The 27304-nt window shown below is 38.2% G+C and overlaps 1 protein-coding gene across 10 annotated transcripts in view; it reads right to left on the bottom strand.

Annotated features, from left to right (window-relative positions):
• RBMS3 (RNA binding motif single stranded interacting protein 3) overlaps positions 1-27304 on the bottom strand; it is a 723832-nt gene that overhangs the window by 133146 nt on the left and 563382 nt on the right. For all 10 annotated transcript variants that reach the window (XM_067753570.1, XM_067753568.1, XM_067753573.1 and 7 more), the window contains exon 7: positions 13830-13936. In XM_067753570.1, the coding sequence (XP_067609671.1) occupies positions 13830-13936 (107 nt within the window). The remainder of the gene's footprint in view (positions 1-13829; positions 13937-27304) is intronic.

The raw sequence follows: 27304 nt of genomic DNA, 5'->3' as shown, positions 1-27304 counted from the left end.
AGAGCTAAATAAAAACTTTAAAATATGGTTTATTGGAGTAATTAGGTGTCAATGAAAAAATGTTGCCTGCCATATCAGTAAACAAAGATTTGCAGCCATCAAGCCATCACACTACAGCCACTCTGGTGAGCCCTGAGGGAACTCAGGATAGAAACAGGATGCCCACCGTCAAATCATCAGACACTGCAGCCACTGCCCACCCCACAGTGCATCCTGAAGAGACTCAGGATGAGAAAGCACGGGATACTGGCCCCAGATAGCTGAGGTGCATATCAAAGCAATGATTTCAATGAGCCCTGACTTTTGCATCTTCCCATATATAGAAAGATGCATCCTTAACTTGAGATCTTTTGTTGCAAAAACTCCTGTATCTCCTGGTTCCTCCCTTACCTCTTTGGAAGCAGTCTCTCAGAGTGATCTGGATGCTGTGTCCCAGGCTTAAGTTCTCAATTTTGTCCAACAAATAAAACATAATTCTCAACTTTTAGGTTGCGCATTTTTTTTTCAGTCAACATAGGGACCCAAAATTATTTCCAATAAACATAGGGGATTCATTGAGACACATCATTTTGACTTAGGGGCTAGATATTTGATATCCATAACTTTAAATGAAGAAGTAATAATTATGGAAATACTGCTTAAAATGTACTCGCTAGAGAAGGCATTACCACTTCAAGAAGACCTTCTAGACTGGAATGCTTGGTCTTATCTGAGGAGCAGAGTATCATTGACTCTAACAAAGTCACTGAAAAGATAGCTGATAGAATGGTTTCTATCATTTTTGAAACTGTTTTTACAGTGTAATGTGAATGGGAATCAAAACATTTGATTACATGGACAAATACACACTGTAATTCCTGGAAAACTGAAACACTGATGTTGTAGCCTAATGTTTCTCCTTTTTCTAAATTCTGCCCTGACACACAATACATCATGATTGGATGAGTTACAAATGAATAATTATAAAACTTTCCAATCTTCTAAGATCAGATTTCAGGCAACACTTTAATAAATAGGTAGTAAATATTGTATATTTTAGTAAATATTGCGTACTGAATTAGCACAAGATGAGTTCAGGAAGCCAACGAAGAAAAGGATAACTTGGTTTTCTGGATATTGTTTTTAAAGAGTTTAATTCTTGCAACTAATTAAACAATCTTTATAACTGTTAGCTGGTTATGGTTAAAAATTTAATAACTGAAATAAGATGACTTAAAAAATGATATGTGAAAATGGCTTAAAAGTATAATGCGTTATAAATGTTTAGGTACTGCTATTGTCATGAAACCTCATTTAACTTTGTTTATATTTATTTACCAGCCTTTCTCTTTAGAAAACATGCCTTTTAGTGAAGAAATCATGATACAAAATTACGTGTACAATATGTGTGAACAAATAAAAATTTTAAAAATTAAAAAAATCTTCGACTACTAAGGAAAAATTACTGTCAACAATGTTCAATATTGGGATAAGTATTAACTATAAATGGCTTTCTTTACTTTCATATTTTTTTCTGGCTCTTTTAAGTTGTATATGATGAGAAATATTTTATAATGGAGGAAAAACCGAAGAAACATACTATATCTTCTATTATTTGTTTTAAAATTATAAATTCAGGAGGGTAGAAAAAGGCATACCATTTGTAAAAGTCATATAGATCAGAGGTCTGATTCAGAAGTAAGCTTGAAAATGTCAGGAGACATTTGGATTTGCTGGGTCAGTAGAATACAGAAAGCTGGGAAGGATAGGGACTGTTACAGCCAGAAGGGTCAGGGAGAGACTGAGCAGGGGGTCAAGAATGAAGACCGAAAATCCAGGGTTAATGATTCAGGGTTTCTAGTGGTGGAAGCTAGTAACAATGTATAAATCCAAAGGCCAAACTGGCTGAGAAATTGAAAGTTTCATATTTGATCCCCGAAGTGTGGATATCCAAGACATTCAGAGGAATCAATAAAGATCACCAGAAAAACCACAAAATGATCAATACCCTGTCAAGCTTTTGGCCAAAGAAAGGGCTTTTAACCTCTTTCCTGTTAAGAGAGTATGCTTGCTGAAGAGGATATGAGAGCCTGAACTCCTGGCCTTCAGAAGAGGCAAGTGGTAGGGTTTTACCGGGAATGGCTCTGGCATGGATAAGTGACCACTGAGTGGTCTTTGTCTCCTGCGAGAGGCAGTCAGCCATGTAAGGCAGGTCTCTGCTCTCACCTGCTGGAGGGATGCTCCTTGGGCTTTGTGCAGCCAGTCCCTCCTCTAAAGAGAGGATGAGGGACAAATGAGACAGGAGACAAGGAAATGTCCAAAGCCTACAAAAGGGAGCCAATATTGCATGGTCCTAAGATAAGACAGAAATCCTAGCTAACTGTCCCAAAAGATGCCAACCAACCTGTGAACTGGCTTACAGTGCACTCCCTGACTTTCATAATTTCTGAACCCCCAAATCACTGTTATTCCAAATCTTATTTGATTAGTTTGCATCATTTGACCAGGGATTTTTTTTCCCCTTCTTCCTCTCAGAGGGCTTTTTCTTGCTCGATCTGCCTTTGAGGTGCCAGTGCTCAGGACAGAGTTTCCCTCCTTCTCTCTCCTTCTACACAACGATGACATTCACTTTATGATCCCAACTATTGTTTACGTCCAAGTGATGCCCAAATCTTGGTCTCAAACTCAAGTATCCATACTGAGTTCCAGACACTTATTGCCAAGTTAAATTAGTAAGTTCATGTATCATCAGTATCTTTTTTTAGGTTATCATTTCTTGTTTGGGTGTTTACTACTATCCTTTGGTAAAAATATCCTCTCCAGCATTTGCTTGCACCTTCCTTTCCATCCACCAACCATACCATCATGCTGTGAAATGTGTTCTTATGATAGGCAGATCTGAACACATTGGTGGCACCTTATCACCTTTGAGATAAAACATGGCTTACAGAGCCCTTCGTGATCAAATGTGTATGTACCTCCTGACCTCCACAACTTTCCTGTGCAATTCCAGACCCTTCCCTTCACCAAACTCAGACATACACTCACCCTGCCCTATAGTGTTAACCTCTGGGCCTTTGCAGCTATAGGTTTTGGCTGGAAATGTTCTGTATCATTGTCTGAGGGAATACTGCAATGCTCTTCTCCCAGCCTCAGGCTAAATGTCATAGCCTCTAAAAGCCATTTCTCTCTCCGTAAAGCATTAACCTCTTTCTTAGCTCTGTCCCCATGATGCAGGATGGGAGCTAACACGACCACACTTTGCCATGCGTATGCCTCTCTTAACCAGGCTCCTGAATGTTTCCATCTTGGTATATCTTCTTCCAGAAGCAGTGCTTGGAATGTAACAGACTCAGTAAATGTTTGTTCAATGAATTAGTAAATGAATATATTTCCACTGCGGGGAATGGAAATTTTATGCAGTGGAAATGTGGAGCCCCAACCGCTGGACTGTCAGGGAATTCCCAAATTTGTATTTGAAAATGGAATTGGAGTGTTTTAGATTTTCCTTATTAGCAAAATTTCCTTAAAACAATTTCAAGTGAACTCACTCAAACGTCTAAAGACAATGTCTCAGCCCTTGATTGATTAGTAGAGATGGGGGGAAGCAAAATGATTGTTGGGGTCATTGGGAGACCTTCCCGATGTAACAGGGCAGCCCATGCACATGAACCATATCATGAGGGGGAGGCCAGGAGGAACTCGAGGCCCCTCCTTACCCAGGCATCTGACCCCAAGTGCAGAGAAGAGGAGATCGTTAAAAGTCGTCTTGAAATCTCGAGGAGTTTGTCAGGAATTAAGCAAATGAAATGCAGGGGACTTATCACTTTAAAAAGAAATAGTAACAACAGGCAGAGAATAGAGATAATTTGCCTCCTTGTGTTTGGGAAAAGAACATCAAGGAGAGTTATGCTACTGTTTATGAACTCTTGTCATCTCGATATTTCTGCTTTTTTGGCTTTCGCTACAGCATTCTTGTCAGACAGAGATGCTCTCCCCTATCTTACAATAGAGAAGGTCAAGATAAAAAGATGCAGACAGAATTAAGATTGGAAGGCTGAGAAAGTCTATGGCGGCACACACAAAAAAGCATTGTTAAAAAGGAAACAGGGCTTCCCTGGTGGCGCAGTGGTTAAAGATCCGCCTGCCAATGCAAGGGACACAGGTTCAAACCCTGGTCCGGGAAGATCCCACATGCTGCGGAGCAGCTAAGCCCGTGAGCCACAACTACTGAGCCTGTGCTCTAGAGCCTGCAAGCCACAACCACTGAAGCCTGTGTGCCTAGAGCCTGTGCTCCACAACAGAAGCCACCGCAATGAGAAGTCCGGGCACCACAGCCAAGAGTAGCCCCTGCTCTCTGCAAGTAGAGAGAGCCCATGCACAGCAACAAAGACCCAATGCAGCCAAAAATAAAAATAAATAAATAAATAAAAATTAAAAAAAAAAAGAAGGAAGCAGAAGAAAAGGTATCGTAGCATTATACCATGTAGCTAAAGGTCTCAAAGTCTTGGGGGAAAAAAAGTGCTAGTCTGAGTTCGTCATTAAAACCAAAGTTAAATGAAGCCTTGATTGATAATCATAAAAGAGATAAGAGAGCATTGCCATATTTAATGTAGGTACTTCTGTTTTTATCTCTGTCTAAATGACTGATCTTTGTAGATTCCAAGACAGTTTTGTTTTTTGCTTTTTAATTTTTATTTTATATTGGAGTATAGCTGATTAACCATGTTGTGTTAGTTTCAGGCATACAGCAATCCAAGACATAGTTTTGTTTCACTTTTTAATATCCATGAAATTGGGGCTCACAGTATACTTGATGGCATTTGAGAGTTTGGCAAGTTTCTCTGCTTTTTTAGTGGTATTCAATATAATACTTTATCTTTAATTGATGGTGTCTTAGAGCCAATGATGTAGTGTATATACTATTAATCTCCACCATAACATGGGTAAATAGGGTAAAAAATATCAGATGCTGAGGTTGCATCCAGGGCGAGCCTGTGCAGCTAGACAGCTGAAAGTCCCAGGTATCTAGCTAATTGATCTGTATTCTGCCAGGTCCCAGCTATAGTTTGATGTTACCTTGAGGTCACAAGCTGCAGCTTAAATATTGATGGGGATGACTCTGCATTTTGTGACAGGTGGGTTGCCAAGACAGTGCCAACAACTCCAGAAATCCCCCAGGTTCTTGATGCCCCACTTAGCTGCCCTGATCCATGGAGACTGGGTCAAGGGCATACAGGAGACGTGGAGATCAACCATCAGCCTTTCTCCTTGTAATTGCTTGATGTAATCTTCCCAGCCTTCAGCCCCTCCTAATTCTCCCAACACTATCCCCTCCCCAAGAATATAAGTAAGTTTTCCCATTCTCCTCCTTGGGAATGGAGAGGAGACAGAGGACTAGAGCTTGTCATCAATCACATTTTATCCAAACTTACACTATTACAGGAATTTACAAGATTTACCTTTAGTGATCATAGGTTAGTAAATATTAGACCGAGCAGCTTTAAAATAAGAACACTTGGGCTTCCCTGGTGGCGCAGTGGTTGAGAGTCCACCTGCCGATGCTGGGGACACGGGTTCGTGTCCCGGTCTGGGAAGATCCCACATGCCGCGGAGCGGCTGGGCCCGTGAGCCATGGCCGCTGAGCCTGCGCATCCGGAACCTGTGCTCCGCAGCGGGAGAGGCCGCAACAGTGAGAGAGGCCCGCATACCGCAAAAAAAAAAAAGAACACTTAACTAAGGAAGCATTCATGCTGAGTTACTAAGAATTCAAGTTCTTTTGCCAATGGGAAGATTTCTTTTGAGATTAGAAGGGTCATTCACCTTGAGTCTGCTTTCGAAATTGCAGGCAAAGCACATGAAATGAAAACACTTCATCTGGTGGGCTAGGTAACACACTTAACTGCAAGTGCTGTCGTGTATCATAACAGCCAATTGCTCTTTTCAAGATCACATATGTAAAGATTCTCCTTCAGTTCAAAGTTAAGAGGACTATTTTCAGAACCTGGCCATGTTGCTAGATACATCTTAACTTTTTTCCCAAGGTCTCATTAAAGAAAATAATTGGACAACTAACTGCCAAGCACTATGATATATCCAATGGAAACAGTAGCAAACTATATAGATGATGTTTCTACTTCCATGGAATATGGTTGAAGATAACCTCAATCTACATGCAACTATTACTAAGATTTTCAGATAATTATAATTAATAATTAATTTTCAGATAGCTATACTATTTCATAGGAAACTGTGCTTCAGTTTCTCCTCAAAGTATTACTTCTTCTTTTTTTTTTTTTTTTTTTTTTGCGGTACTTGGGCCTCTCACTGTTGTGGCCTCTCCCACTGCGGAGCACAGGCTCCGGACGCACAGGCTCCGCGGCATGTGGGATCTTCCCGGACCGGGGCACGAACCCGCGTCCCCTGCATCGGCAGGCGGACTCCCAACGACTGCGCCACCAGGGAAGCCCCAAAGTATTACTTCTAATGGCTCATTGGGGCAGGACGTCAATTCTGTATCTCTGAAACAAATTTTCTAATGTTCAGTATTGTAAAATAAAATTGTAGTCAATATGGTTCCCAAGCTAACAGAAATGATGAATTCCTGGGCCTGCTGTCAGGTTCTTCTCATACTTAATACGAAGGACACTGACTGGTGACTGATCAAATAGTTTGGAAGCAGGATGCACTAGTCAGAAAAGATCCAACTGCAGGCCAGAGGGCCACGTGTTTGAGTTGTGCCTTGTTTTCCTCACTGCTAAGAATGTCTCAAAGCATGTGGTTTACAATAACATTGGTAACAACTACTGACAGCCAAATGCTTTCAAGAAACTCAAAATATTCTGTTGCTAGGTTTCCCTATGAACTGTGACTGGAGTGATAGCCTCTTCTCTCCAGATTTTATGGAGCATGTTTGCCGTTACTTCCACAGACATCTACATGCCCTTCAGCATCAATAATGTCCATATCAATGTGACCCAGTTTGGTTCCTACAGAGCCAAAATGGCTTCTTCTCAGATGCAAAGAGGTGTTTAAATAAGAATGATATAAATGTAGTGGAAATAATTCAATGTATTAGGCTAATGACTTTTTCTTGCTAAGGAAGATACATGAATCTTTACATTGTGTCAAATGTTTAAGGATTTTATGAAATAATTCCGAGTCTACTGGTCACTCATGGACTCATTAAATTAATGAAAACAGGATCAGGGCTTTTTCCAAATTCCTTAGAGAGTTTTACACATATTGGTTGAGTAGAGTAAGAACTAATGTCTTTAAATCCATAAAGGCTGACAATAGACTGTAACACAACTCTTCAAATTAAGATAGTTGGCTCATACACTGGTAACAGTTACTTTTGATACCCATGCACATTATTTTTTACATCAGTGGGAGAGACATAAAATTAACCAAGAGACTGGATCCCATTCAATGGCAGTGATCATAAAATAAGATAGAATTGAATCTTGTTATTTGAAGTAATTCTATTCTATTAAGTCACCATGAACACTGAATTAGGGAATACTGAGTCACTGCTTCTAGAGGAAATATATAGTTAGGTTCCTGCCTGGTCACAACATTTTCACCAACTAATCAATAGATAACCTTGTTTTATACCTATTTTTCTCTAAAGACACCATATTTAATATATACTGTTGATTCATTAACATTGAACTCAAAACCAACAGTGCTCTAAGTCATGCCTGAACAAAGCTTATCTTTCCTTTTCCATATTTTTTCCATAAGGCACATTATAGATTTCTTTCACATAGAAACACTAGACAACACTTCAGCACTACACTTGAGGGCCATTTTAAACAGTGAAAAGCACGAACAAACAATACCTGTAACCCTAAATAAACCAAAGAAAGGACATTAGTTGATAGTATAAGAACTGAAACAAGAAGGCAAAGCATCACGTGCTCAACCTCATCTGGGGGGTATGTGTTTGGTGACTCAAACTTTTTGCTGCTATGCACAACTTCAAATGACCATAAAAACACCGCGAGTATTGATCCTGGGTACCAAATAAATTTTAGCAAGTGGGATAAATTTACAAATCTGGTTCCCACGAATAACAAAGATCAACTGTACCTTTTTTCAAACTGATTATTTTGTGAGTCTGAGTCTTTCATTAAACAAAAGGAAATTTTATAAATTAATAGCACTATTTATAAGGATTCTAAAAATTCCTTACACAGAAGAATTTGGTAACCTCACCCTTGAAATAGATTAGGATGCAGAAGCTTAAAGATTATTTACATTCAGTACTATGAAGTCCGTAGAATATGTAAGAAAATTCGTTTGCTAATTCTTTGTTAAATCCAGAAAGTCACCAGTTGTGGCATCAGAATGCTTCTTCTGTCAAAGATAATAGTTTTGAAAGATACTGGAAAGTACGTGACCATGAGGAGTACTTTTCATAGCCACGGAGGTTGTATAAGCACTTTTGTAAACGTCATTATTTGCCAGAATAGGTAGGTTAATAATTCATCTTCTTTCCCTTTAAAAACACCAACCATGTAATTCATCAGTAGCTCAATCTTTTCCTTGATATCTACAAGAGTTCATGTTTTTCTTTTACTTTTTTTTCTTTTTCTTTCATCTTCTCCATCCAAGTCCCCCTCTCCTTGCCAGCTCTTGGCTTTTTTGATTACATGAACTTCAAGGGAAAATTGGCTAGAAATTTGAAAATCACGTAATGTTCAGTGCCAAATAATGCTTGGAATGCAAATAACGATTGTGGGTATGATCTTATAAAAACATTAACAAAACGTGGGTCAAAGTTTGTCATTCAGCTTGAAAGCTGTGGATTTGTGACTTAAACTCCAGTGTTTGACCCCGTTAGCCACTCGAGTAGAGTGCCTGGTAACTTACAATCAAAAGCAAACAATTTTGAGCATATCACAGACGTTGACACACATGATTCCTTAAAGTTAAGAAAGAATTATTATTCTCAGTTGGGCACATTAGAGGACTCAAGATTTATTAAATAACAACTCAAAGCTCAAGTTACTTCTCTTAACTTTATTCTCTCAGAGCCACTCGGCACCCGTGAGCATGGATGCCTCTACGGGATGGGTGACAAAGCAGAGCTTTCCAACTTCCAGGAGAATTGGGGGTGGGGTGGGGTTTAAATGTAGACAAATCAGCTACCTACCCTGAAAAACAAACAACCAATCAATCAAATGAACAGTTAATGGTTAGTAACATGACAAATGTGAGCTGATATTCGTGCGGCTGCTGTTTTTGTTATTTTTGCTGTTATTTTGGCTTTGGCTTTCTTTAACTGTTGTGTAGGTACGAAGCCAGTTACAGTCAGTGATTTTATTTCTACAACCTAAATTGTATTCAGTTCTACTTTTAATCTCCTACTTTGCCACTTTAGGTTCCAAGGGGGTAGGGAGTCTGTCTATATGTTTCCATCATGTCTGTAGTATCCAGTCTTGGATACTTTGGCTTCAACTTCATGTCACCAGCTGCATTAGCCCCTAACAAAAGTCAGCGTGTCCTCTGAAACTTTGAAGCTGGGCACTGACTTCTCTCCTCCAGCTGGGAAAGTCCTAGATAGCATATTCTTCCCGAAGAAGGTTGTTTCATCTACACTGAAAATCTGTTATTTAGTGTAGCCACTTTTATTATCTTATCTAGACCTTCTGGAGAACTTGCTGCAACTTCTACATCAGCACTTGCTGCTTCACTTTGCACTTTGATGTTACTGAGATGGAGTCTTTCCTTAAACCTCCTTAAACCTCTGCTAGCTTCAGACTCTCCTTCTGCAGCTTTCTCACCTCTTTCATCGTTGCTAGAATTGAAGAGAGTTAGGGCCTGGCTATGGATCAGGCTTTGGCCTGAGGGAATGTTGTGGCTGGTTTGGTCTTCTATCCAGACAACTAAAACTGTCTCTGTATCAGCAATAAGGCTATTCTGCTTTTTTATCATTCATGTGTTCACTGGAGTAGTGCTTTTAATTTCCTTCCAGAACTTTTCCTTTGTAGTGACTACTTGGCCAACTTTCAGCCTTTCTGGGCTTTCGATATACCTTCCTCACTAAGCTTAATTATTTCTAGCTTTTGATTTAAAGTGAGGGATGTGGGACTCTTCCTTTCACTTGAACACTTAGAGACCATTAATTAGCCTAATTTCAGCATTGCCTCAGAAAACAGGGAGGCCCAAGAAGAGGGAGAGAGATGGGGGAATGGCCAGAGAGTGGAGCAGTCAGAACACACACATCATCCTATATGGACACAGTTCATGATGCCCCAAAACAATCACAATAATCACATCAAAGATCACTGATCACAGATCACTATAACAAATACAATAATAATGAAAAATTTTGAAATAGTGCGAGAATTATGAAAATGTGGCACAAAGACAGGAAGTACGGAAATGCTGCTAGAAAAATGGCACCAATAGACTTGCTCAATGCAGGGTTGCCACAAACGTCAATTTGTAAAAGACACAACATCTGTCAAGTGCAGAAAAGGGAAGTGCAGTAAAACGAGGTCTGCCTGAATGCAAGTCTAGTCATCTTCTACTCAGCCAGACATTAAAGTGATGGGCAAAAATGTAAAACAGTGCCTTTCTTCAAAAAAAAAGTCTTTGCTTTGAAAAATATAGTACTTTCCATAAAAGAGTTCTATTTTTGTTAACAGGTGATGGGTTTTTTTTTTTAATGAACTAATAACTAATAATTTTTAAGAGTATAAAGGAAAACAAAGACCAAAGAATTTGAGGAAGGCTGCATTAAGAAACAAAATGGTAAGACTGTTATAGAGTCCTTGGAAAGAGAGGGCTCACAGCCCCAATCCCTGGCCCTTCTGCTCATAGCTTTTGGTGTCACTTGAGAGATTAGTTAATAACTTAAAAATATTCCAGTATTCTTCACTTATGCAAAAATACGTTTGCCAACATATACTTATATTTCAAAACCTGGCTAATTTACACTAATTTATGTGTATAACGTGTTCAGTAATAGCATTTCACCAAACTATGCTAGAAGAACTGTTATCAAAATGCCACCCAGAATAAAACAGCTTTACATAATAAATTAAAATTTTAATTAGCCTATCAATTTTCATGTTTAAGGTACTTCAAAGTTGCTTGCAAGCCACTGGTTTTGTATCTGAAGCATTGTCTCAGAAATCTTTTTCACACTATCAATTTTCACCTGACTCAAGAGAGAGGAAAAGTAAACATTAGCCTCATTCTGGGCTATGATCTCAGGTTGTGAAGCAGCAGAATCTAAATTATCATTTTTTATTTTATCTAAGGCAACGATGATTGAAAGGTTTACCATTATTTTATATAACAAAACAAATAAGCAAAAACAAATAGCCCAAATGATCTCCTTATAAAGCTGGAATGCCAAAGGGCTACAAGGTAAATAAAACACCAAACCACCCACCAGAAAGGGACTTCAAGGGAAGATGCATGTCTCAATCTGGGTGAGGGAAGGAAGCAAAAAGTTCTCTTTAAGAATCTGACCCACAGTCCTTGCTTTGGTTAGAGTTTCAATTGATAAGATCTATGCGGTCAAAGACCTAAAGCAGAGAATGTAGACAGTACCCCCAGGTGACTTAACAGGAGAAAATACAAACTGTCTTGCCATTGATTATAAGAGGAGAGTCAATTTCAGCAGTGTCAAAATGTGGAAAAACAACAGCAACAAAAATGTGTGTCTTAGAAACAATGAAATACAGTAACTGGAACTGACTGGTTTATAAGAGATGATTAAATATTGCTTACACAGGATTAATTTGTATGATGTCATACCTTATACACCATACTAATATACATACTTTTATTTAGTCTAGCAAGTACTATGCAAGGGGAAATAGAAGAAAAAATATATGTAATAATGGGCAAAGTTTTCCAATATTCTTGGTGCGTCTACTTCTAAGACCATAATCACATAATCACAGAGTAAAAATTAACATGCTCATCTCAAAACCAAGATATCTGATAAGTGTATTTTCAGTTCATGCCATTTATTTTCCTGATTTCTTTCCTCTGAAATGTATCTGCATACTTGGAATATGTTTTTATTGGTCACAGATAAATTTATGATGGTCCCTTGATTTTCATATTCAACAAGAAAACCTATAGCTCTTAAAAAGCAACTTTTGAAAACAAAGATTAAGAATATACTTTAAAACCTACATTTAAATTACAAGGTGCCTGGGTCCTAAATTTGACTCCACAGTGCTTCCATGGCAATAGTACACGTGGTCTTTATCATGCTCTAAATCCAGAGCCCTGGATTCTGTATACAGTAGCAGGGTGGCCGCTCTAAGTTTACATTTCTTTTATGTTTATTGGTTTGGTTTCTAAGAAACGTAGACTCAAGTGAGGTGTCTTGCTGCAATTGGTATCTATTCAGGGAATGTAATAATATAGGAACTGAAATTTCAGTCATCATTGCTAAGTTACCTAGTTAAATATTGAGGCTTGGGGTTATGGTCTGTGATCCAGGAATCTCTAATCAGCAGGCATTTGACTCAAGTAAATTTTGAAAGATCAAATGAGTCTTTCTAGACCATGGATGACTGGCATGGGACCACTGTGCAAATGAGTGCTATCACAAATCACCTTTCTTCTGGGGGCAGTGGGCTACCTGCTGATCACAAACTGCCCACTAAAAACACACGGTCACACCCTGCCCTCTTCTGTTCTGACTACTTTTCTAAAATTGAAACTCTTGGTTTTTTTTTTAAATTAGCTTCAAGTGTTCAGTGGTGATTCTCTTTTTCCTTAAGGTAATGAGTTATAGATTATACAGTACTTAAACATAGCTATCCACTTTACAAGGGGTTTTGAGATCTGCATGGAAATACTCAAAACAGACTACAGTCTTAGAAACTGAAAAACGGCTAAAGGTTTTGCTGAGTAAAAAATCCCACCCTCTTTTCTTTCCTTACAACTGTAATCTCAGTGTTGAAAGTATAAAATGCTGCATCAAGTAGGATGCCTCTTAAATGATAAATGGATGAAGTAGATGCTTTGAATAGAAATACTAAATAAAGTTCTTCTGTTGAAATGATGGTCTTGGTACAAAATGGCATTTATTCAAGGCATTCAAACAACTCCATTCTATTTCACAAAGAATAAAAAGACCTCTTGGAAGCCCAGACACCTTTTCCTTGTCTTCTCACAACAAAAATAACCAACAGGAATCCATTCCCAAGTGGCACTGGAGCCATAAGCTTGCTTTTCTACTGTTTTGTGTTAGGAGAGTAAAGGGATAATTAACTGTTAAATGCTTTTCTCCTTGTTGGGAAAAGCAAAACCTTGTGTGTATCTGCTTTTCTTTCTCCTTGACCAACAGAAAATGTCATATTTTATATTGATATATACATATATAAGACACATATCAACATGTTTATGAGCACATGGGCATTTCGTAACTACACATATATGTGCAAGTGGAACATCTCAACAGTAGAATGAAATAAATCTAAATTTTTGTTTGTTTTTTTCAAACACAAACATTTAACTCTCACTATTGTTTTCACTGAAAATATTTTCTTAAGTAATCATACCCTCATTTTATAACTATGACACAGTTATGGATCAATTCTTTGTGGCTAAGTCTCTCAGTGAGTATTATAGGGTTCAAGTTTGGTTAAAGAGAGAAGACTTACTGTAGTGCAGAACTGAGGTCAATTTGGAAGTCCTATACTCCTCCTGAACTAATTTTATTCTGATTAAATCAATATAAGGCCTGCTCATTTGCCATCTGGTTTTCTACAGGACCTGGTTCTCTCACAGCCCCGTGTGTCTGTCTTGCCACCCTCCTGAGGGATGTCTGTGGCCACATGTCTGAGCACAGGTCAGTCAGGACTCACCTCTCCTTCCCTGGGCCAAGGCCTTCCATTCTGGGTGTATTTACTTTGATTCTGTCGCTTCTTTTGTCCTCCATCAGCGAATTTGCACAGTAAAGGCTCACTAGGGGCTGGGAAGATAAGAAACCAATTTTACATTAGCAAATCCCCTTTAAAAATAAGTGATTATGTGAGTCACAGTAGTGCTTTGTAATGCATATCTTTTGAAGTCCTCTTGCTTCTGGAGAGACATTTGGCCCTCTTTTAGTTTCAACTCTGTTGGCGGCTGTTCTAACTAACTGGGCTTCAAAAAAGTACTGGCAGACCATAAAAGAATATAACAAATATTGTTGAAAAAATAATCAGTTGAAGCAGAATGTGAACTTGCCTTAGAAGTAAAGAGACAAGAATCAACCCCTTCCGATTATGTTGGTGTTAAAAACAAGACAACAAGCCCTAAATGAAGTCACTTATGCTAAGCCCCATGTCACCAAACAGAGACTTATAGTTTCAGCCTCTCTGAGAAATGGAATCTGAAACCAGTCCATCAGGAATCCCTTGGTCAGCACTAGAGCGGTAACCTGCCTGACAGACCCCTGCATCCCCTAAAGGAAAGGGACCTTGTCACAACCAATCCACTTTTTGCTAGTATGCCTTTCTTGTCCCACTCTTTTCTGCCTATAAAAGTCTTTTATTTTATACAGCTCCTGGTAGCTCCATTCTCTCTGCTGGCTGGGATGCTGCCCAATTCATGATCTCCCACATGTGGTCCTAATTCTTCACCCTTCCCTGTATCCTTGTCTTTTGCCATGAATGACTGCTGACTGAGGGGCTCAGTTTTTCTGAGTGCCTGCCATGTGTATAGGAAGTATACATGTTATTAAACGCCTGTTTGTTCTTCTCTTGTTAATCTGTCATTTATTACAGGGGGTGTCTCAGTCAAGACCTAGAAGAGTAGAGAGAAAATTATTTTTCCTCTCCTACTATACATATGTTTATGTGTGTATATATACATTTAAAAGTCTTTTTTTGGTGAAACCTTGGAAGCTGTAGAATTGGGGAACAGTACTGGCAGGAAAAGAAAAGACTGAATGAACGATTAACCTTAAGATTTCTTTTACCCACTAGCATAAAAAATTGTGCAGAAGCATCCCTGAAACAAATATTACCAGATAACAATAGTCTAGCTTGCCAAGGATCAAATATAGATAGACTAGGAGATTCTGGATTTTAAGCCTATCTTGAAGTTTGCCATTACTGAAAAGAGAACTTTCAAAAAATTATTTTTAACACTAGGGGACATTTAAAAAGTCATGGGGTGAGACTTTCTTAGCTTTCAACTGAGATATCTTTGCAAATTGTGTTTTACAGTGTCTTAGAGGCTTCAAATATTAGCCACCCTGATATTCAAGGATCTTCATAAACTGTCAGGCTATGGATGTTGACAATGACCTATTTGTATTTATTGGCATCGCTAAGTTGAAACATCTCCTGTTACTTTCTTAATTTGAAGATGATTATGATGGTAAAGAAGATAGGGCCACAATGTTTCGCTAAATGAATTAAAAAAATAAAACCCCAGAAACAAATGTTCAAAAGTGTCATTAGAATAAGATGGAATATCCGTAATATTGCCCTTGAACTGCAGGCGTGTCATTCTGATTGTCAGTTTCCCAAGGGACTATTTTATTCAGAGTGGAAGAGAAAACATTAGTAAATTAGTTAGATTTATATAATCTTCTAGTCCTCATGTAATTTCTAAACACCTGCAGGGTAAAGTCTCAACTCCTCAATTAGAAGATAAGAATTTGTGCCCTTAATCTTACCTTTCATCAGTCTCCTCCTCTCCCCCAGTGGTTTACAGTCCCCTCACCTCTAAATGCCTTTCCTCCTGCCTGAAATCTCCTTTTGCATCTCCCTCCTACCCCGCCCCCTGGACCCATACCCTCCATCTGGCAAACTACTAATCAACCTTCAGAATGTAGCTCAAATGTCACATTCTTCTGGAAGCTGTCTCTTACTACCCCATGTCACTTCAGAGTGAAATTCCCTAATGCTTACTTGGCAGATTTTTTTCACAGGTTCAATGATGTTTTGAAACCAAGAAGGACCCTGTGGGGCCCTCCTGGGTACAAATCCTTTCCGTGTCCCCCATTTCTTCTTTGTAGGAAATAGGCTTCATTCAGCCTCCCTGACCTTCCCTGAGTTCCAAAGGGTAGATTCAAAGAGTTGCTAATCAGGGAGAGGAGAGAATGCAGAAACAAAGGAGGAGCAGGCAAGAACCACTAGTGCAGCCGCCCTGGGGCAGGGTCTTGGTTCCTGCTTAAGGAATGTATGGAACAATATAGCTCTGAGTTCTTCTGCAGGACTAAGGCCCCAGGATGATAACTTCAGGCCAAGCACAAAATTCCTGGATACCACCCTGCTACCTCACCACCAACCAATCAGAAGAAGGTCTATACACAGCGGAAGATAACAAAGACTCTGACCCCCTCCCCAAATGATTCTACCTTTAAAAACTTTCATGGTTGAGCAGAAACTTGGGAGTTGGTTCTTGGACACAAGTCCACCTTCTCCCCAGGTTACTGGTCTCCTGAATAAACCAATCTTTTCTTTTCAACCAACACTTGTCTCTTGAGTATTGGCTTCTGAGTGGTGAACAGCGGAAGTTGATTTTGGTAACAGTTTCTGTTAAGTCTTCTAACAATAATAAGTAATTTCCAGGCTTGAAGGTGGAAAGTGATTATAGCAGAGTTCTGGGTGAAGTTTGTGTGTGTGTGTGTGAAAATTGTTAACAGCATTTTGCACATAGATATACATAATACTTGCCAGTGTTGCTATTCAGTGTGGCCCAAGGACCAGCAGCAGTGGTATCAGCACATGGGAGCCTGTTAGAAATGCAGAGTCGAGGGCCCTTTCCCAGATATACTGAATTAAAATCTGTATTTGCAGCAGATCCCAAGGTGATTCCTGTATGCATTGAAGTTTGAGAAGCACTGATGTAATTATGACTGAATCCTTAAGGAAGGAGGAATATACCTTAGATGTTAAACATGAATCCTCTGAATAATGAGACGATTTCAGTAGCACAGAAATGTTATATTGTCTACAATTTCCTTATTGCAGTATTATGATGCCAATTGATTTTGTTTAGTCTCTTTTAACAGTAGTTGAAATAGAGGCTAAATGAAGAAAAGGCCTTTGTGGAAGTGAGATGCAGTTATAAGCCACAGTTTGTAATGTGCTAGAAGACATTTTGGTCTCTCATGTAAATGGGGAATATTTAAAATATAATTATAACAATGCATGGCAATAAAGTTGCATGGTAATTATGAAGAAGTAATTACAATTTGCTTGCTTAGTGGAGTATTTCTAGTCTCCCAAACTCTGCACTAAACATAAAACATCGGATGCATAAACTGATAAAATAATCTAATGGTTTATAGGATTTGCTATCTCAAGCAAATGAACAGACGACAAGTATTTTGCTTAGCAAAATTAATGTAAAACACTATATACTGATTTTTATTTAAAACTTAACACAACTTCAGTTTTATGATTCACTAAAAATGTTTCTAACATCGTATCTTATAAGTAGATATTGATATACATTTCAGCTAATATGTATTAATAGCAGAATTCCTGCTGTCCCTTAGAGAAGTTGAACATTTTTAATTAGCATTCAGTTTATTTAAATTCTTCTAGTATTTATATTGGATTTGTAGTGATGCTTTTTAAAAAATATCTCTTTATTATCATAACTTACAAGTCTGATGTTTTAAATATTAAATTTTAAAATTTCTCACCTCAGATAGATTATAAATCTTACTTCAGAAAAAAAAAAGTACAGTGGGAGGAGCTGGTAGAGAGAGTAAGCTAATGACAACAGAAGCAGTTTATTGGGGGCGAGCTTAAAAAAATCTTTGTGTGAGAGTAGAGGGATGAGATGAAAACAAATTTAAAAAATTTTCAAGAACTAAGATAAAATATGATAAAATTTTAATCTAGAAACTATCTTTTTTTTCAGGTATGGATATGAATTAGTTTTTAATTAAACTACCCCTGTGATATTCAGGGTGACTTGTACATTAAAAAGCTGTTCAGGGCTTCCCTGGTGGCGCAGTGGTTGAGAGTCCGCCTGCCGATGCAGGGGACACGGGTTCGTGCCCCGGTCCGGGAAGATCCCACATGCTGCGGAGCGGCTGGGCCCGTGAGCCATGGCCGCTGAGCCTGCGCGTCCGGAGCCTGTGCTCCGCAACGGGAGAGGCCACAACAGTGAGAGGTCCGCGTATCGCAAAAAAAAAAAGCTGTTCATACTAATGAATTCAAAAACGATACTAATCAAAGGATGTTAAACTTAGAAACATTTTTAACACATTCATTCATTAATAAAAGAAAACTGAAAGCTATTCAGTATACATATATGTTTCACTACCCTGGACTCTGTACCTGAAAAAAGTGGTCAGTCTAGAGGGAAAAAGACAAGTAAAAGGAATACTCTAATGGATGGCAATGGCTGTCATAATAGAAATATGGATCGGTATTTGGGGAACAGAGAATGGATGTCTGCCTCTAGCATGATAGCCATAGAACATCCTCTAGCTTAGAAATCACGTCCAATACCACAGAGTTTGGAAACACCACAGTTCACATGCATGGTTCTCTCCATGCCAAGTGCCAGATTATGACCTGAGCACAGGAAGGACTAATATCAAGTCTGGCTAAAAGCAGGCTTCTATCAAATGTTTGCTAAATGAAAATATTAATAAATGAGATGGATACAATGATAGGATGTAGTTGAAACACTTTTAGAATTCCAGATGAAAACTGCCAGCACTAGAACTGAGAACAAAGAACAAAGAGCCTGGCTCAGCCCTCAGCCCTAGGTCCTTAGCCACTGCTGTCACCAACAGGGCACCGTCAGGGGAATCTGGGATGAAAAACAGGATGCGGCACTTTGTGCTTTGGACAAACAGGCCCCTTAGACAGTTAGATGTAGAGGTCAGGGAGAATTTTAATGAGCCCCGATTCTTGCTTCCTCCCATTGATAGAAAAGCACTAAAATCATTAACTTAAGATATTTGTTCTTTGTGACTAGCAGTAATTTTTTTATCAAGGTGTATGCTTGACTGCACATATTCCCAGGCCAAAAATCATATGTAAGCTAGTTTCTCCACTACCTTTTTGGAATAATTCCCTCAGAGCTTCTGAGAGGCTGTCTTTCAGGCCACAGTCCTCAGTAAGGTCCCTGAATAAAACTTTAACGACTCCTATGTTGTGTGTTTTTCTTTAAGTTGACACAACAGTGTATTTGGACTTTCAGCCCTTACTATAATTCTCCATAGTCCTTAAGCTTCCTGCTGTCTTCTACCTGATCAGGATCCCTAATTCCTTCATATGCAGACAGAAGTAGCCTGTCCTGATATGGGATAAATAATAATGATGTACAAGTTATGGATATAAGTCTGGTTCTAACTCTATGTTAGAACCCATGTCCTTATTTTTTTAATACTACCTTTAAAATACTTGCAGTTAGATGCAGAAAACAAACTTATGGTTAGCAAGGGGGGAAGGGGGGACAGGGATAAATTGAGAGATTGGGATTGACATAAACACACTACTATATATAAAACAGACAACTAATAAGGACCTACTGTACAGCGCAGGGAACTCTATTCAATACTCTGTAATGACCTGTATGGGAAAAGAATCTAAAAAAGAGTGGATATATGTATAACTGATTCACTTTGCTGTATAGCAGAAACTAATACAACATTGTAAATCAACTATACTCCAATAAAAATTAATTAAAAAAAATAAAGTGCTTTGCAGTAGAAAAATAAAATAAAATACTTGCTGTTATATCCAGGAAAGTTTGCAGATGAATTTCTCTGATTTGTATGCAAATGATTTGCTATTTTCTCTCCCTCATATGCTTTATAATGATAAAGTTCATATGCATACATGTACGTGTATATCTATAGCTACATATCTTCCTAGATGTAGAAACAGCAAGTCCCAAATCTAGACCACAACTGACATGACAAACATTACTTGAAGGTTACAACACTGAATTATTATACTTTGGAGTTAGAAAGCCTTTTGCATATAGCAAAGTGGGCTATTTGGTTCCATTTCCTTTCAACTTCTATAGCCTGTTTACCATTTAACTATGTTTTGTATACTAAATGAGGTATAGTTATTTGGACAGTTCTTAGTTGTACTAAACTTCCATCCTGGAAGGCCTATAGTCCCTGTCTATTGTTTGATCTTAAAATGTATTTAATTTAAACTCTTTATTTTGCCAATAAGGAAACTAAAAGTTCAATGAATTGCCGGCTAAATTGTGGTAGCTGATAGAAACATCACACCCAGAACCGTGTATTCTGGATTTCTAATCAAACACTCTCTCCAACTGCTTACCTTCCACCTTCCCCATCAGAGGTAAAAAGAAATGAGTTTTGGGCAGTTCTTGTGCTTGAGCCATAACTTTGGGATGGAGCAAAAAGACTGAATATTCACTAAGATATGATTACTGTGGTTCTCTGAGCACAGGTTAGAATTAGAAGTGAAAACCAAGCATTCAATGAGATCTGCTAAGATGATTTGTACTGCCATTCTAATAACAGTTTATTTTAACAGAATAAACAAATTACATGGGTTATATATATATATTTTTTCACATTTTATTTTTTTATTATTTTTAAACATCTTTATTGGAGTATAATTGCTTTACAATGGTGTGTTAGTTTCTGCTTTATAACAAAGTGAATCAGTTATACATATACATATGTTCCCATATCTCTTCCCTCTTGCATCTCCCTCCCTCCCACCCTCCCTACCCCACCCCTCTAGGTGGGCACAAAGCACCGAGCTGATCTCCCTGTGCTATGAGGCTACTTCTCACTAGCTATCTATTTTACGTTTGGTAGTGTATATATGTCCATGCCACTCTCTCACTTTGTCACAGCTTACCCTTCCCCCTCCCCATATCCTCAAGTCCATTCTCTAGTAGGTCTGTGTCTTTATTCCCGTCTTGCCCCTAGGTTCTTCATGACCTTTTTTTTTTTCTTAGATTCCATATATATGTGTTAGCATACAGTATTTGTTTTTCTCTTTCTGACTTACCATAGGTAATATTTACAAATGTCAGACACATGTGTACTCCTATCATTTAGGCAAAGAAATGTAAAATGGTGGAAACAAATAAAAAGTTAATAACACTTAAAGAAAGTGTAACTTGCATGTACACTCCCAATTTTATCTTTCTGAAATGGATTAGTGCTTATATTTAGTTGCAAATAAAATTCTTTACTATGGGAAGCAGGCTGACAGAAAAAGAAAATGCTCCAGAGTGACAACAAAAGCAGAACAGCTGTTTGCCTAGAAAAAAAGAGAGAAAAAACATAGTATGGTTTTTTTTTTGATAAATCATACTATGGCTAAGTAATTATCTCAAGCTCACCTCTCTGTTTCAAGTATTAAAACAAACAGGCTGGTGGTTGCCAAGGGGGAGGGCGTTGGAGGAGGGATGGAGTGGCAGGTTGGGGTTAGCAGATGTAAGCTTTTATATATAGAGTGGGTAACCAACAAGGTCCTCCTGTATAGTACAGTGAACTATATTCAATATCCTATGATAAACCATCATGGAAAAGAATATGGAAAAAAAAATATATACGCACAACCGAATCACTTTGCTGTACAGCAGAAATTAACAGCATTGTAAATCAACTGTACTTCAATTAAAATTTTTTTTAAAATTAAAAAAAAAGGAAACAAACAAGCAAGGCACCATCTTTTTCTTATTTGTAACAATTCTCTGATAATTCTTTTCATATAGAAAAATTTATTCTTAGAAGAAAAACCAAACCTTGTTTAGGGGAATAACATAAGAGAGAAAGTTGATGATTCACATAGATGAGACACAATGTACATGTTGGAGGTACAATTGGTTCCTTCTGACTGAAACCTCATCTGTGCTGAGTGAAGACACCAAGAAAGTGCAAAGCACAGGTACTTCCAAGAAGCACCAACTGACTAATCTACAACTGGCTGACTTACCTGTCCAACAACAGATTGGGGAAGCTTGTGTAGTTGGAAGGCAAAACATCAAAGGAAAATGTTTCTAAGATAAAGAGTCTTTAAAACAAGGAGAATCTTATTTACTGACCAAGATGGACCATATCTGGTCTTGTCTTTCTCCTCCCCTCCCTCGTATTTCCATGGCGCTGTACTTGCCCCTGACAGACCTCTTTGCATACTATATGTAATCTTTATAGATTACTACACACTCTATGTAACATGGCACTTTTTATTAGAAAGAGGCAAAAAGAAGAAAAAATATACAGCAATAATCTTATAGTACAGATATCCCTTTGATATTAAACATCAATAAACACATAAACAAAAGAAGGACATTCTTGGTAGTAAATTCAAATTATACAAAGGTTAAAAACAAAAACTATAAGACCCCTTCTCAACTCCCCCCATTTTCTTATAATTCCTTCCAGGAAAATGCATAAATATATACCTACTAATCCATCTTCCAGTTATCTGGTTCTTTGTTTTTTTAATTCCAAAGGGGACACTCAGAATGTGGGTTTTATTGTTTGTTTAATTATATATGAAGAGTCAGCACATATCATCCTTTTGAAATGCTGCTCAGTATTGTAGCATAATTATCATGTACCATAATTTATCAACGTCCATCAATAGGGGACCAGCTAAATCTCATTAAATTTCCATAATGCGTGTCCATGTTCTTCTCCACTATTAGGAGAATTTGATTTGATTGGAGTCAGGAGCTGGGTCATATTCACCTTTGCCCAGCATCCACCCCAGTGGCCCAGCAAATTGTCTGAGGGAAGCACACAATTCATTATCTGCTGATCAAATTATTAAATACATGCAGACAGACAGACAAGAAAACTTCTTAAGATTCCTTACATTAATGAAATTCTAAAGGATTTAAGAGTGAGAGCACAACCTTTTCCTCTTTTAAGAGAGAATAGAGTCCCATAATTTCCGTATTTAAATATAACTAGCCAGCCTGCTTGAAAAATCAAAAAACAAGAGAGAATTTCAAGTCCCAGTCCCAGGTATAACTCTAATTTCACATGGAGCTCATGTTACCTGCCCTAAAAACAAATGGAGGGGGAACCAGAGTGAGGAATCTTATAATGAAAAACATCAGGATTTTTCCCAGTATCCAGTTACAATCCTCCACCAAGGAAGCAAACACATATGCACCCCCAAACTGAACCCAAACTCAGGTCAAGAAAACATAGGTCAATTTCCTGTATGCTGTTTCTAAGCATATATTACCTGGGCTAGAGACTGAAAGAATTCCCAAAATGCAGTAACTGAGTTAGTAGAAATAAATGTGTCCCAGTATCAAAGGGAAAGCTGTATATAACTGGGTAGGTATCTGTTTACAGGGCTCCAGGCACCAGCTGAGAAGAGAACGTCCCTTCTGTGGATGAAGGATTTACGGGGGAAATGGCTTGGGACTGAGCTTTTTCTAACTCAAGATTCAAGGAACTAAAATTGTGACAATTTGAAGAGTGCTTTCATGGAGCCTGAATCACTTACTAATCGATACTAAGTAAATATAACCGAGACACTAGAAACTGCGTCCTTCAAAGATGTGTTAAAGACCATATGTGCCATAAATGTCTACAGATAAATCTATCTAAGGAGTCATACAAGGAATCAGTCCTCGCTATCGAGGAGTTGAGTGCAAAAACAATGCATATGAATGGCTCTAAAATAGAATATCCGCTTGTACTTGCTACAGAAGCAAAGGGATAAAACAGTTTAGGGCTAGACTACCCCAGAGGAAGATTGAGTAACTATCCTAAATTCATTTTTCTTAGATAGGTATCAATTCTTCCATTGGGACTGGACATTAAAGGTATTTTATATGGATTTCTATTGCCTATAGATCTTCCTATAATGCAAACTTTTTCATGTTAATCTTCCATATGTCCACCTATAGGATAAAGTCCAAACTCCTTAGCACAAAATGCTATCCAAAATCATGACCTAAATATACACATCTCTATTTCCACTTACAGGACTACTCAGAAAGTGTTGAGACCTTTCACACCTTCCTAGATTTGCTTATACTGATCCTTCTGTCCTGACTGGCTTCCCATTTTCCCCACTTAATCATTTTCATAGAATCTTTCCTGACCTCTTTATCCACGTCCCCTGCCCCAAGTTCCCATAGAGGGACCTTACCATTAATTAATGTTTTAATACATTCATTCAGTTAATTCATCCAACCTTTCCTGAAATACTTTCAAAATTAATTTGAAACATAAGTGCTATCTACCAGGTATTGTGCTATCCATGAAAGATTTAAACAGGGAATAAAATGGACACATTTATTCCCACACAGTTCTAGCCCTTAAAGAATTTTCTTTCTGATAGCAAAATAGACATTAAACAAGTGATAAAAAAATCGCAAGTCGATTCCAATCTCTTCCTGTGTGCATCTACCATATAGACGTCTAATTTGGCATGTGTAAAACACTGCTGCTCGTTCAGGTTTATATGTCTTTCTCTACCAAATCAAAAACCTCTTGAGGGTAGGCTCCCTGCATTATTCATCTTTGTTTTCCCCAAGCATAACGTAGCTTCTGGAACATAGTTGATTACACACACACACACACACACACACACACACACAATTTTAGTAAGCATGCCTATTTTTCATTTTTAAGGCAGAAGACACCCAGAAAACTGTCTCATGACTTGACAACAGAAAGCACGGAGGATCATTCCTTCTGCATCTACTCAGCTGAAAAAGCCAAAACTGTTCTTCAGTCCGGTTGGGCAGTGGATAATATCTGCCAAGTTTTTAAAATATTTTTTCCTGAAGAGAGTCTCTAAGTTTCTTAATAATACATTTGGTGTTTAATAAGTCTGCAAGGAAGGCTTTTTTTTTATCTAAAGTAGGCATGGAAACCTTTTCCTGGTTTCCTAAAGATTATTTCAAATTTGGCTACTGTAAGCAACTGTGGTTTGATAATATGTTCCTTTTTAACTTAAAAATAATCATAATCAAAGAAGTAAACACTTTGTATTGAACACAGCATGTATTTCCTGGACATGGTGATTAGATATAAAACCTGTAGCAGCAGTCACCAACCAGGGATATATAAAAGCTTTCCTGAAAGGAAAAAGCCATTGACACAGTTCTCACAAACTGAGGACAGTTGAAGGTATGATGTGTACGGTCATTTTGCTGATCGTGAATTTTATTTTCACATCTCAGTTTTACCATTTATTCATTATAAAACCTTGGACGAGCTGCTTACGATTTCTGGAACTCAGTTTTAACTTGTGGCTGCTCCCTGACTCACGGGGTCACGTAACTTTACATTCAGCACTTAACCCTAAATCTGGTATATAGTACCCCAGAGTAAATATTAGTTGAACGAATGAAAGATTGGGAGTAAATGTGTGACAATTACATAAGACAGGCAGAGAAATAGCTTTTTATGAACCATGAAGCATACAAATGTTAGGTGTTATTAATATCTTTGGGGCACACGTAAAGAATATGACTTTTAGAGCCATTTCCCTGGAGCCATTTCTCTTTTATTCCCACCATAGATAATATCGTCACTTGAAAATAGACCCCAAACTGCAGGCATCACAGTGATGAATTTCAAGTGATGAGTTCAAAGGTTCTGTTTTAGACTCTAAAACTTTAAGTGGTAAAAAAAAAAAAAAAGTCACAAAGTGGAAATGCATTATAAATTGCTTTCTGCTTAATTATATGTATATGTGTGTGTATATGTGTGTGTGTGTGTGTGTGTGTGTGTGTGTGTGTATGCAGGATCTTCGTGTCTGCTGGTTTTGTTTCTTTAATATTATTGGACCTTCCCAACTTCTTTGATAATGGAGCAGATACATATATAAACATCTAAATTTGAAGAGAATTTTCAGCATTACCTGATTAACAAAAAAGCTATAATGATAAAACAACACTTTAACTGACCTGCTTTTAAATGTGAAACACACACACACACTCATGCACATTTCATTAGTGGCAGGGGTGGAAGGAATTCTAGGAGTTGTGTGTGTGTGCATGTGTCCATATATGTGAAAGAGAATATTTTTAAAAAGGAATATATCGGAATATATTTTTCATCTATTCATGATGTATTATGACAGAAAAGAATATCAGTCTCTAAGAGCCTGCAAATATGCTAACAATCACGAAAATATTTTGTGTGATTTTCTGATCAAATAAAATGATGCCAATTACACTCCAAGGAGTAAATTCCATCACTCACAACAGGAAACTGAAAAATGTTCTAAAATTGTAGCATTTTTTTCCCCTTAATTTCCACTTAGGTTTTAGATTGTCCCCTTACATTTTTGAACCTTACGTATCAATGACATAAAACGCCTCAAAAGTTTGTCTAAAAAACGCTCAATCATCCCTATATGCCTGTTATTTATTTATTTATAAATAACTCTCTTTACGAAAATTTTCAAACATACACAGAAGAGAGAAAATAGTGTCCCCGTATCCCACTCCCCCAGTTTCAACATTCATTCATTGTATACCAATACAGCTTTATCTAACATTCCTGTCCTTTTTTTGGCTGATGTACTTTTAGGCAATTCACAGACTATAAGAAGACTCTTACATAAAAATCCTAGATTATTTTTTAGGTCCTTGGACTTTCCTTGGATTTCCTTGTTGGACAATAGTTGTTCCAGAACCTATAGTTATCCCTGAAGAAAATCTAAAGTACCCCATAAAAATATGCATAAGCTTCAAGTAAAAGAAAAGACACAAGAGAAACCACTGAGCTGCTATTAAACATGAGTTAAAACAGAGTAAGGTAACACTAGAACACTGCTACGTGGCTTAGTTTATGAAATATAGACATATGAAGAAAAGTGACAATGGCATATTGGAGGAAGAGCCTGTGAAGGCATTCCTGGAGTCTGTCTATGTGCTCTGGCTATCTTGCTCTGTAGGACCTCACTCATCTGCCTTTGGAGGGTAGGACTTCTGGGAGTAGCCCTTCTCTCTCTCCTGAAATGGCCATCAGCACTGAGAAACTCTACATTTGGTTCCTTCACTGCAGACATAGCGAGGCATCAAGGAAAGAGGCGAACAGAGTCAGCTCTGTTCTGTATTGAGAACAGGTGTCCTGACAATCTATACAATATGAGGGGAAAGCCACATCCCAGTCTGTGGATTCACAGTGTTTTATTTAAGATGCAAAACTAGAGTGGTCCAGGGCTTCCCTGGTGGCGCAGTGGTTGAGAGTCCGTCTGCTAATGCAGGGGACACGGGTTCGTGCCCCGGTCCGGGAAGATCCCACATGCCGCGGAGCGGCTGGGCCCGTGAGCCATGGCCGCTGAGCCTGTGCGTCCAGAGCCTGTGCTCCGCAACGGGAGAGGCCACAACAGTGAGAGGCCCGTGTACCACAAAAAAAAAAAAAAAAAAAAAAAAACCAAAAAACTAC

Source organism: Pseudorca crassidens, chromosome 10 (genome assembly GCF_039906515.1).
Source record: "Pseudorca crassidens isolate mPseCra1 chromosome 10, mPseCra1.hap1, whole genome shotgun sequence".
NCBI lineage: Eukaryota > Metazoa > Chordata > Mammalia > Artiodactyla > Delphinidae > Pseudorca > Pseudorca crassidens.
Note: the sequence above shows the minus strand (reverse complement) of the source record. Positions and strands in the feature narration are given on the sequence as shown.